This window comes from Scomber scombrus, chromosome 4 (assembly GCF_963691925.1).
Source record: "Scomber scombrus chromosome 4, fScoSco1.1, whole genome shotgun sequence".
NCBI classification, from domain to species: domain Eukaryota; kingdom Metazoa; phylum Chordata; class Actinopteri; order Scombriformes; family Scombridae; genus Scomber; species Scomber scombrus.
This window is the reverse complement of record NC_084973.1, coordinates 17,225,859-17,239,464: the sequence shown is the minus strand read 5'-3', so window position 1 is coordinate 17,239,464 and position 13,606 is coordinate 17,225,859. Positions and strand designations below refer to the sequence as shown.

At 40.6% G+C, this 13,606-nt stretch overlaps 1 protein-coding gene across 1 annotated transcript in view; it reads right to left on the bottom strand.

Annotated features, from left to right (window-relative positions):
• stpg2 (sperm-tail PG-rich repeat containing 2) overlaps positions 1–11,012 on the bottom strand; it is a 56,782-nt gene extending 45,770 nt beyond the window's left edge. Inside the window, exons 1-6 of the mRNA XM_062417859.1 lie at positions 10,895–11,012; positions 10,287–10,390; positions 9,916–10,083; positions 8,085–8,243; positions 4,757–4,872; positions 2,835–2,950 (exon numbers count right to left, since the gene is read on the bottom strand). Coding sequence (XP_062273843.1) covers positions 2,835–2,950; positions 4,757–4,872; positions 8,085–8,243; positions 9,916–10,083; positions 10,287–10,390; positions 10,895–11,012 — 781 coding nt within the window. The remainder of the gene's footprint in view (positions 1–2,834; positions 2,951–4,756; positions 4,873–8,084; positions 8,244–9,915; positions 10,084–10,286; positions 10,391–10,894) is intronic.
• Between the last annotated feature and the right edge of the window lie 2,594 nt (positions 11,013–13,606).

Here is a 13,606-nt window from a genome sequence, read left to right as displayed (position 1 = left end):
AACAAGTGGTGCAAACATATCAACATCCATGATAATGTTAGCATGGAATTTACAACATTTGATGAGCATAAGATGAGCTGACAATTTCATTTTTACATTACAATATCAGGCATTACAGTGGTACAATCCAAAGTGTTATTTCTTTTGATTGCAGGGATACACACAGTAAAGGCTTCTTAAAGTGGTTTGCTCAGTCGTTGCCCTTGCCATGTCAGAATGCCTATTTAATGGGAAAATCCTACACACAGACTCTTTAACTCTATGGGACACCAGCAGCCCCAAGCCATTAGAGCCAGACTGTCTGCTGATCTCTAGGAAGTAAAGGTGTTTGTCCTGAGTGTCCCCACTGTGGGTAATGACCCATCTGGTCACTGTATGTGTGTGTCTGTTTGTGTATGTGGGAGTACATGTGAGTTGAGGTGTCAGGTACTAATGATGACGGATGGAGGCACAGTCATCATGGTAGGGGGTCCAAATACAGCATGGTGCACACACACACACGCATTCACGCACGCACGCACACACACACACACACACACAAAGAGAGAGAGCAAAGTTGTTCAAAGTCACAGTTGAAAGGATAGTATTTTAAGAGAGTCTGTCTCTCCATGTGTCACTCCGTTAACATTAATATCATTAATAAACAGCTACAACAAGACCAGATGCAATAAAATGTCTAATGCTTAATAAACTATGCACTGTATTGAAATGATCAATGTGGTAGCATTCCTACTTGAACCTAACAGCAGTTATCAAGCAACCAAATGATCAAATAAATAAGCTAAAATCTAAAAGAGAGGACAGGAAACAAGGAGGAGAGAGAGAGAGGGGTAAGTACAGTATTATTCTTTTTTTTGCTGCATCTTCAGGCTTTATGCCTTTATTTAACAGACAGTGTAGAGACAAGAAGCCAGGAAAAGAGATTGGGGGGTATGACATGCAGCGTGAGTCCCCTGGCCGGGTGTCGAACCGTGGACAATGTGGTTATGTGGTATGTGCCTTAACCATTAGGCCACCAGGGCGCCCATCACATTTTTTCTGCCAGCACACTCAAGTTCATACGCAGGTGAGTAACTCCCCTCCACTCAACCGGCTCCAATGCATCAGTGTGTGTTTGTGTGTGTGTGTTTGTGCATGTGTGTGTGGCTGTCAGATGGTGGTTAAAGCTTATGTTCTACTGCCCTCTAAGGGTGAATTGAAAAACTGACAAACCATAGTCAGAGAGGGAGGGGTTTTGAATGATTGCATTACTAATCAACTATACTTGAATAAATCCAGACTAAAACCAAAGTTCTTACCTTGACTCTTTTCTCACTGTAAATCATGGTGCTCTGTTATGACTCATTCTCAATCTGCAGTATTCAAAATCCTATTGTGTTCCTTAAGGCTGATTCAGCTGATGGGTTGTCCAAATAAATTAAATCAAAAGGAATTTGAGCTCACCTGCTTCCATTATTATTGACATGTATTAATGCAGGACTACACATACATACATAAATATACAACTTTTGAAAGAGGGAAAAACAAACATTAAATTTATCTCACAAAGATAAACAATACACCAATAAAATGCACTCTTGTCAATTCAATACACACAGGGTTTTTTGTCTGCTACAGCTTTGCGTTGTCTTGCGTGACCAGTAGCATATGATGGCTAAGGATAATTGATGTTAGGTATCTTTAGATAGATACTGTTATAGTCAGGTTAGTGAGTCAGGTTGCTGACTTTATGACTCTTCTCTCCTTATACTGCCAGTACACTATGGGTCAAATCCCTCAATAAGCACTGTGAATTGCACCACATTTGCACTTATCTGCCTTGCTTTAAGATCCTTTTCACAAAATATTCTGCTCTAAAAGTAGTCATGTTCTGTGTCCTGCCCATCTACACAGGTCAGCTGTTACACATAGATTCAGGTTTATACAGTGGAATTGTTTGTAATAAGGCAGCCCTTATAGATGGACCCTGAGCTCCATCAGAACTATCAGGACATTTTTAATTTCAAGAAGCTGAATGTCTGAGATAAGCTTAAAACCACATGCCCACTTGAACACCCCCCCCCCCCCCCCCCGCATGTCTGACTGAAGATTTTGCCTTTAATAACATTCAATATCATTCAAGCAGCCTCACAAGCGTTGAGATTTGAAGAGACAGAGAGAGAGATAGAGAGAGAGAGAGAGAGAGAGAGAGTGAGAGAGAGGAGCGAGTGTGCGCACAGTTAACATCAACTATCTGAAGACGCTAATAACTCCACTCTAACTGCATGTGGCTGGTCTTTGTAAATTAAACTGTTTTTGCAACAAGGCTTATTTGCCTAGAAAAGGGGGCAATTTTGCACCAAATGTATGATTATTACCCACTTTACATACGTGCAAATGGCACAGGCCCACCATGACGTTATTTGCTTGGCAGCGCAGTTGGCTGTGTATTTCACCTTTTACAGGTGCTTTGTGAATTACACTGTATCTTTTTGTCTCATTTGCACACATTTAGCTGCTTCAAAATCCACGCAATCCTTTTGTGGATTTGGCCATAAATGTAATTGTTTACCACTGTCATGTAATTTTTACTTGTGGCCATAATGGTCAAAAGGACTAAGACCGCTGCATGGTTTTGTAATCTCACACACAGATGCAAACCTCCTTAATTACGTAGATGAGATGGAATGCAGTTTGATGCAGGGACCAGGCTGAGCCCTTACGTCCCCTACAGAGCAGAACTTGATACTCAATCTTAGTCCTGTGGAGATCTTATCTCTTATAATTCTCATTTACACAAACCAAGCATATATAGCTCCACATGGACACAAACACCCGCAAGCACAAACACATACTTGCCTTCTTTTCCTCTTGCTTGGGTACCAGTTCATGGTAACGAGGGACGATAAGCTCCGCTCTGCCTTTCTGCTCTTTTTGAAGGTTCACATTCACATATTGTGTTTCTGGGACTCTGAGGCGGACAGAGACAATGACAATGAGAATAGAAGACACAAACAAACAAGCAGAAGAGATAAAAAAAAAAAAAAGAGAGCGGTGTTGTTTAAAAACATCCAAAGCAAAGAAGATGAGAGGAGGAATGGGAAGATACAATATATTGAGAGAAATTGGAAGAGAGATGAGTAAATGGAAAAGTAAATAGGAATAGATAAACAAAACAAAGACAGATGGGAATAGAGGACGAAAGAGAGGTGGAATGAACAGGAGAGGGAGTAGTGAAGGGGGGAAAACATGAGACTGAAATAACAGGTTTGCAAGCAACTGTAAGGGGATTAAATGCAGCAGCTTTAACTATATCAAAAATCACATATGTATTACAGACAGGTTTGTACGGGTATGTGAATATCCGCCTGCCTTTGGGTGAATTATTTCTCACATGTAGACCTTCGCTTCTATTGCTCAGTCGATTCCTTTTTGAATAGCAGAGCTGGCTGTGTGCCACCCAATCTATATGTGCTTGGTAAGGCCCATCCACTATAATCATCAATAGAATCACCATGTGAGACATGTCAAATATTATCAACTGGCTGGAAGATTAAAGCAATATTTCACTTTGGTGGAACCGTTTCTCTGTTCAACACACATCTCTATAATGGTACAGACACACTAGATCCTCTGACAGATGTCAAGTTGATGACAATTTCTGTGGAGCACAAGCCATTCAACCACATGGTGCACGATGGATACAGCCCAGCAAGTTGTCCAATGAGGCCCTTCCAATTGAACATGGTTAGCTCGCAAAAGTCAGATTAAACTATCAAACTACGCGAAAATAATCAAGCCAATACCAAGCACTGCCCAACTTGCAGTACATCAACCACCACGTCACCAACAGCCAGAGTGTTCTGTTGTAGTGGTCTGGTGGGTCCAGACGCATCCTCACCAGAGTCTGTGTGTCTCCATTAACCTGGAGGTATATGTGCTTTTTACCACATGTGCCCATGATAGTTACCACATGTTTCCTGCGTCCATTTGTGCACATTCTTGCGTCTGCAAAATGCAATATGCACATAAAAGGCTGAGGTAGTGTAGAGGCATTGTAGGAATGTGACAGGGTCAGAGGTCAGTAAGCACGAAAGCAGCATGACCATGACGATAAATTACCTGCATCTGTACAATGTGTCATTGCCACTGCACAGTGACAAATATGCATAAATTGACAAAGTATTATTCTCCTTGAGTGGATCCATTATTATGTTTTACATCATGCTTCGTCTTCTTCTTTGCATTTTTTTTGGGGGGGGGGGCATATCTCACATCATGCACATCTGGAAGCTCTATTTATGTCGATAGTGCTCTGGTGTGCCCTCTAGTGGAAACCTCAAGTAAAACGCAGGCATTTCTAGAGTCGCCATTGATGTAACAACTGCCCTTAGAATACTCAGTAATAAAAGGCAATATTAATAAAATAGTGCACTACATCAACGATCATTGTTTATTAATTTTGTTCAAATGCTTTACATTTCAAAAATCGTCAAATTGAAAGTGAGTGTTTTGAGTCAATAGTTCAGATTTTTGGGAAAAACGCTTATTCACTTTCTTGACAAGAGTTAAATGAGATGATCAATACCACTTTCCCAGCTGAGAGCAAACTTCTCATCTACCTTAGCAAGACAGTGAATGAGTGTATTTCCCTGAATATCAATTGCTTTAACAAATTCTCAGGCCACTGTTTTGCCAAGTCGAGAATTGTTGTTGTTTGTTCATTGTTCATGGTTTTAAATACTAAATTAATATCATAGCATGTCATGATACTCACATCACAGGGTAATATTGTCCTGGACCTGGTCCCTCCTCCACTAGCACCTCACCTCTCTTCCCTGTCATGTTGCCAAAGTGGACACCTTTATACTTCTGTGCAGTACTCCTCTCTGACTAGAAAAAAGAGAAAGAGAGGGACAGACAACAAGAGTAGAGGTGAGGAGTTGGTGAAAGAAACGATTGGCCAGAGAGAAAGAAGATGAGAGGAGGAGGGAGAGAAAAAGATAACGAGAGGATAATTGGAAGAACAAAGAAGGAGAAAATAGGATTGACTCATTCACACTTATCTGGTTTCTCTTCCAGCCTGAGCTCATGAAGTTGGGGATGAATGAAATGTGAAGTTCAGCCAAATGCCAGAGTATGTCAGAGATCTAGGGGACACCCTCAGTCTTTTCTTATCTCTCTGTTTTACAGCCTGCCTTCCTCTGCCTCCGGCATTTCAGATAGAGAAAGTCCACTCTGCAGCTTAACAACTAAGAGAGGCTACGTCTGGAAATGAGCTGGCCAGCTGCAGCCTAACACATTTTAAAGATACTATGTGGGAGATGCAAATGATTGTAAATAAGCTGAAAAGAAGAAAAAGAAATTAAACAAGACCACAGGGTTTTGGATTTTTACACAAATCATCCTTAAGACACTGAAAAGTTTTACATCAACAAGACTTGTCAAGACGAGTAAGAAGCTCTTCACAGTGGGCTTGTACTTAACAGCAGGGTTCTCAGTTTACTTCAGTTCATGTAACTGATACTGCTTGTCTGTCAAATTTGAAAAGACATTCGCTCAAATGAAACAGACATGTAAGGAGAAAAAAAAAACTTAGTGAATCAAAAATCAAAGTATCTAAAATTCTTCTGTAACTTTTCTAAGTTTTTGCTTGATACAGCTGTCTGTGTGAGACAGGTTCTGGGAGGACTGGCAGAGAGTCTCAAACTCCACGTGGTGCCTGTCTCCTTATCTCAACTTCAGCAGTGACTGGAGGACAAGATCTAACGGTCTGTCCCCTGTGATCCACCAATCCAGTTTTGAGGAGGGCAGATAGGACACAAGGATGTTCAGATGCTTAAAGTTAAAAAGAAAAACATAACTGTTCTGCATTGCACGCAGACACATACAAGCACTGTGATGGTATCAGAGCTGGCATTGAGTTCAGAGGCACAAATTGCCTATTTATGTCAAGGAGAGCTTTTTAAAGCAAAACATAAACATAGCTATTGGGTATAAACATATTCATTCAGCTTTGATAAAAGGGAATGGCAGGGTATTTATTATTTAAATGAGAATAAATATGTCGACCAGAAGTAAAAGTTTTTACTGGTGGGGTCATGTGTGGGCAGGATCCCGCAGGCTGAAATTGTTGGTGTACTTTCCACAAATATACACAGCACAGCATGGGTCTGAGTCTGATTCAGGTTCAGCTGGAAACACAGATATACCCATATATCCATGTACATCTACAGACCAAATTCTGTTTCTGTGTAGAGACTAACCAGTATTCTATTTCTAGGGGCCAGCATTGCCCAGTATTTTACAGATAAAAATGAAATTATTATTCATTTTAGACTATGCAACAAAGTCTGTTGGTTAAAAAAAAGCTTTGTGACTAACAAGACATGGATAAGTGACAAAATGCCAAAAAACATGAAGAAATAAGTGAGGAAATATAATAAATGCAGATGCTCCTCCGCCATCATCAAAGCACCAAATGAGAAAATATGTTTTGGAAGAATGATATTCACATCAGTAGGTCTTCAGAGACTTGTAGAAATCTATGCCAAGGAGCACTGAAGCTGTTCTGGCAGCTCGTGGTGGCTTAACACCTTACTAATACAAAGTAAATCTAAAATCTGTCACATATCTGTGCCTGCTTTCTCTTTAAATTCAGAGTCAACAGTTCTTGGCTGCATATTAAAATGTACTCGTCATACTCAGTAAGAGCAGAACTGCACAAATGTGGAATAACACAGTTCTCTCCCCTCATTTCCTGTCATTTATACACTAACTGCTCTTTAATAAAGGCATACAAAATTAAATTGATAGTTTCTTGAACAGACTTGTGAAGGAGCTGTAGCTGTTGTCTCTGCCCCACATCACCTTCTGCCAGCTGTGTTATAATTATCTTCCAAATCTAATACTACAGAGTCTGAACTAAAAAAATGATCTCATAGTCATGTTTCTAAATAATTAAAAGTGATTTGTATTGCATTATGCATTTTTACATAACCGCCAACATATATGCCTAAACCAATATACCTGTGATATGTCTGGTCAATAATATCACTACTTAAGTATTTTGGTCTGTTTCTAATTATGTGTAGTGAGCTGTAAGCATCAGTCGATGCTGCAAAGCAATTGTTGGGTCGATGCAGGCTTGAAACATACATTTATGGTGGATGGATGAAACTGATTAAGATGTTTTTGTTTTTCTCAATTACATTCAGACAGAAAACAAAGTTATTCTGCTCTCATTTCCGTCTGATGTCTTATCATTCGAAGGTTGCCCAAGCCACTTTGAAGTTACGTCCTCAGACAACCACTTAATTCCGCCTCGCCGCACTTTTGAACTCAGCTGGAGCACGGAGCGGGGGAAGCATTTGAGTTTAACGCAACGAGTGTGTCGGATACAGAGACAGAAGGAAGCAGACAGAAAGGAACGGTGGCTGAACTTTCAAAGGGAGAGCCACAGAAGTTGAGACGAAAAAAAGAGCCGTGGATGAGTGCACTGCTGAAAGCCCTAAATCACAGCGCGCCTCTGTGCCTGTGCGGGTGTGTTGACACAACCTCGGCCAACACTCAAGGACGCTGTTGACTTCCTCTGGTCATTAACAGATGAAAAATGACTTAATTGAGAGCCAGACCAGCAGGCGTGTGCATTATTTTAAGTGAATATTGTAATATAGCTTGAAGAATAATTACTAATGGCTCTCTTTGTTGGCATGTAAAATGGATGAGCATTGGTGCGCTGTGGCTTTTTTAAAGTGGAGCTGCATTCATTAGCTATGGAAATGGGTTTTGGGCCAACAGAATGGGGTGGGGTGGGGGTTCAGTGGTGCATTAGATCTGACTAACACTAATGGACCTTGCCTCACGGGCCGAGTAAGTACACTCAGACACACACTCGCACAGACTAATGAAAGCACACATGCATGCACAAATGAACACTTCACATTCTCTGATGGATGCACATTCAAACTTTAACGTGTGTGTGTGTGTGCGTGTGTGTGTGCGTGCGTGCGTGCATGCTTGCGTGCGTGCGTGCGTGCGTGCGTGCGTGCGTGCGTGCGTGCATGTGTGTGTGTGTGTGTGTGTGCGTGCGCATTCATCCTTACCAGCAGTGGATTGTAGTAGGCTGGCCCCAGGGTTGTATCCCTGGGTGGAGGCTGCTGCTTGTGGAGCACACCCAAGGTGTCCTCCTCGTAGCCAAAGGCCTGGCCCGGGGAAGGAATGGATGGGATATCTGACTGACGAACCAGCCGGAGACTTTTAGCCTCCAGCCACTGTGCAGAGAGAAATAAAGCAGCGGAAAGACAGGGAGAGCGGGAGGAGAAGTCAGGGTTTGTGATGGAGAGGATGCCCTGGCTTACAAAGTAGTGGAGGACTGCCTGGGGCCAATATGGTATGAGATATTTGCAGATAGCATAAAAGGAGGAGAGTGTGAGCATAAGCTCTATAGAGAGTCCTTTCAAGATTGGTCAGGTCTAGAGGTGAACATTTTTAAATTCTTCCAAATTCTGTGCATTAAGTGAGCTAATCATTTATATCAGTCTAGATGAGATAAAAAGCCCTTAGCTCAGTATTAACTCAAAGCTTATCTATGTGTGTACACTCTGGGCATAAATTTAACATAGCAGGTGAACACTAAGAGCAACTTAATACCGTCTCTGAGTTCACTGCAAGGTTGAACTTCATATGTTTCGCTGCAGACATAGCTAGAGACATTATCTTTCACACCATACAGAAGGGTGGGTTCTCTGCACTAAAGGTAGATTTACAAAGCTACAAGGCTGTTGTATTTGTTGAATGTGATTAATGGCGACAATAAAACTGTCAGGGATGCTTGCCAAAACCCACTTGTTTCATGACACCTCAGATGAAAAGGTGAGCAAAGTTTCTGGGGCTTTCAAAAAACTGTGGTAAAATGGACACACTGTTGTCCTTAGTCTTTAGCCAGAGTATGGCAGAATGAGGTCTGACTCTGTGGCTGTTTCTGCTTCATAGCATATTAAGCCTTATAAAACTTCTGTTACACTGTAATAGTGGCATAAAGAGAAACAGTACATGTCAGAAAACTAGCTCATCACCCCTGTGCTTATCATCATATTGATTATCTTGAACTTGTGTCTGAGTCTGTTGCATGTTATACATGACTAATACACATGCAAGAGGCTTTATATTACAAAATGTGATACAATGACATATTTTGAGAAGATACAAGAATTCATTTGTTTCTCCTAGCATGTAATGTATTACTGAAAATGATTCATTTAAAATGTTGCAGCAAAAACAGAAGAATTCTTTTAATAAAAACAGGAGAGAAGTAACTGTTCTCACAAAAGTCTAGATAAACTGTTTCCTATAAAGTTTTAAAATAGCAGCCTGTAATCCCCCATAGATTGGTGTTCAGCGGTCTGCAGATGGCAGAACTGCCAAAGATAAGGGCGAAGGTGTTGGCAAAGCACTGTCTGCAAGTATTGGCAGTCACCACATTTGGAGGAGGCCCTGATATTCATATTGTTTGTATCACAAATGGCACAGATACAGTACATCACAGTACACTGCGCTGAGGAGAGTTTTACATGTTATGTCGTTTGTTTATTGTTTGTGCAAAAATGAAAGTTGTGTAGTGCTGGCAGGATTAGCTGGAGACCAGAGAGAAATGGCTGAACTCCCACAAGCAAAGAGGGATATTTGGGTTCAATATGAAGCTGATAATACAGGGGACAAAAGCATGTGTTTCTAAAGAGTAGAGATAAGCACAGTACCGGTGCATAACTAAACCAGTACATGCCTAAAACTACACGACATTTTGTTCAAACTCATCAAGTAATACTAAGAGCAGTTTTCCATGTAGACAACATAATAGGCAAGAAGGAGCAACTCTGCTTTAAATGATTGTCAGTCACTTTTCACTACTCATTTACTTTTCCCTTATATGCCTACCATTTTCCTGCCAAGCATCTTAGATTGCCCTGCATCAGCAGTCATTGCCCCTAGCGTGTTTCCTGAGGCAGGCAGCACATCGTAGGCCCCGGGGCCCGGAACCTCTGATACAACCTTCTCAAAACGCCTGGAACGGTTCTGAAGACTGCAGCCACCGTGAACTTTTAGCTGAAGGGACGGGGGTTCAACAGAAAGACAAGCAGAGGGATAAACTCAATGAGATTAGCATAAAGAAATGTTATTCACCATCAATATATAAACATTATCTTCCTCTTAAACAATTTCCCAAATGACCATTACCCATTGCAAGTCTATGACTCAGCAGGTCTTGCCTTCCGTACATGTGAATAATCGTCTTTATCATACAATACCTTAACAGGTGAGTAGTCATACTCTCCAGGTGCTGGTATCCTCTCTCCGGACTTGCTGAATAGAGACGGTCTGTTGGTCAAGGACAAGAAAGGAGCATAGCCATCTGGAGAAAAAAAGAGATAATACACTACCAGTTACACTGTTGCTTTGTCCTTAGCCTAACCAACATAATATGGGATAACATTACTTAAGTTTTAATTCTGCGTCATATCACTAAAAATTGTAGGCTAAATGCATTTAAAAGTGTGTCTAAAGTTTGATTTATTCTAGGTCGCTCATCACTTTTGGCAGAAATGGAAGAATCGGTGTTTCAGAAAAGGTTTCAGTCGTCTCCATGGTAACCAGGCGCTATCCTCCAGCTGGCTTTTTTAATTGCATTACATCATCGCTGCAAGTTATCTAAAATTACATACCAAAATATCAATAAAGAAGATTAGTGAAAACTACATCTCCATGGCGACGTTGGCAACACTACCCAATTACGTTGCGCGATACAATTCATTTCGTGACACTCAGCAAAAGTGCCGATTAAATCATTGTAACGTAACGTTAGCATAGCTAGAAACGACACTGGAGTATGCTAGTTTTGATGCTACCTGTATCCTACCTGTTATTTTAAAGTTGCCTCGGGTGACTTCGTACGATCCGGGGCCAACTGTAGATGGGGTTCCACAAAGGCTTCCACTTGTTGTCAAGAGGGTGACTCTTGGAGCTCGCCCATACATTTTTTTTTACCCCTTAGCTACCCTACTAAAAACGAACAGCCAAATGAATGAGACTTCATTTGTTTCACCCTGAATCTAAGGATAGCTTTCATTTGTTTTGCCAAATGTGCTGAGGCCCAAGGTTTACATTCCTTTACTGTTCTTCTCTATGGTGCCTCGTCTGGACTCTGCGTTACTTTGCGTGCGTCGTTGCCTGGATACCACGAGTCGTTACATTCTGAAGTTACAGAGCGACTGCAGTCAGGTGAAGAAACAAACTGGTCAAATAGGTACAACTCATCTCCTTTTATTATGTGTTAACTGGAACATTTCTGTAAATCTAACTTTTTTTTCTTTCTTTTGTGTGTGACTATTTTGGCCCTTTTTGGTTTTGCTTGAAATTATAAAATCATCCTAAAATTCATTTTCACCTACTGCAAAATTTTTGAGGCTATCGCATAGTAGGTTAATTTAATGTTCAAACTTTTAAGGGTGAGTGTTGTTAAAGGGCAGCCATAGTCCAATGCTACCATCTAGTGGATAAATGTGAGAGGGATGCAACCACCCAAGTATCTTGGGGTGAACTTTGTCCACGAAAGTAGCCCTAACAGCAGTGCGCAGACGCACGTTTACTCAGTTTACTTAGACTTACATTCACTTCCTGAAGACTTACCCTAACCATAAGCACAACTCCTCTAAACCTAACCCCAACCCCAACCTTAACCACTAACCCCAAAATCAGCTTTTTAAAAATTGGGGACATTGCACACACACACACACACACACACACACACACACACACACACACACACACACACACACACACACACACACACACACACACACACACACACACACACACACACATCCCACCTTATGGAAGTTAGTGTAATAGCTTTAATGCATTTTGGGAGATATGGCTTCAACGTCTTCATTTTGAGACACATTTCGGCAGCATAGCTTACTTGTTTGTGTAGTAAAGAAAACTGTGGTTGCAGTTGGCCTTATTGCGCCACTTTTGTCACCACTCTTGTTATCATTAATTGCAGCTTTTACCTACTTCCTCTTGCACTATTAGCCTGCCCTACAATGCCATTAAGATTTAAATAATGAGAACTCATGGGAAAGTCAGTGTCTCTCTGCAATAGCACTAAAATGCATCATTATTTGAATTTCCTGTCAATTATCATAAGCAGAAGTTTTGTCCTGGACACTGGTATTTGATTTGATTTGACAAATGGTATTAATTCCCCAAAGGGAAACTCAGTCATAAACCAAGCATCCAATTACACAACAATAATGATTATGTTACATAGGGTACAGGGAACAAGTGCCTTTAATCAAACATGATTCATGATAACTGTGAGGACAACTAGAAAGCGGTTCAATAAATTATAATTGTGCTATAACATCAAACTAATTTGTCATAAATCATTTGTTATTCATATGCTCACTCTGGTAGCCCATTGTTCCTCAAACTTGCAATTCTGTTCCATTTCTCCATTTCTCACCTGAGTTTCTTCTCACTTTCAGTCAGGACCAAATGCAAAACATTGTGTTGCTCTTTGGAAAACTGCACCATTAGCCAATTAGTGAAACTACTAACGCCACTGAAAAATCCATGAAGAAGTTATAATCGTCCATAATGTCTTTGCTGTCTTTTCTGCAAATATGTGCAAGCCAAGTTAAGAAAGCATTTTTGATCAGTTTGCTGATTCATTTTCTGGCTACATTTGCCTTGCAAGTCATCATACTGATCACTAAGGCACAGGCTTTATTTAACTACAGTTGCTGCAAAATCAATTTAGGTTAGTATTGGCATTGTGTAGTTAATAACTCTGTTCATGGTGAATTTGTACATCTTCATACTCGTACTATACCTTTTTGCATTTTTAAAACATCAACAACTTTTCACACATGTCAAATGTATTTTGATATTTGTTTATTTTTTCTGTAGTCTGCTTCTAGTGTCTTATGTATATCTATCCATATGATGACTGAAAAATTCAGGCACATGCCCTGATCCAAGCATGATGGGGCTGTTATGAAGAAAACTGTATGTAAATGTAAATATGCAGTAGTATGCAAATATGCTTTGCGATGAAGGAGGTTAGGATTATGTGTTGACTGAAGCAAAATCAGAGATAATGCTATTTGACCAGTAGAGGGCAGCAACTAGCTTGAAATGAGTTGATCTAACTTCAAATTCATATGAAGACAGGTGATGCCTTTGTTGGTTCACGGACATATCACAATCACAGAGATATGACACCTAGGGTAGATAAGCTTTTCAAAAAGGCACATGCGATTAAAAAATGTTTGAGATTCGAAATTGATGTAAATATGTACTTTTAATTTTTGCATGCTTAAAGGAGACACACGTGCTACAATTTTTGCAAATTAGGATACACTTCGTCTACTGACATCCTGGTCTTTACGCCACTGGAAAACAGACTATCAAATAGTTGTCTGATTGACGAAGTAAAGCAGCAGCCATCAACTGACTGTTTTTCTCACTGTATCCTTTCATTAGTTATCAATTTCATTGTAGAGATCGACCAGCTCTGTCTGGGCGTTAGTAGTAGTAAGGGTTTACGAGGTGTCCCTGAATGCAT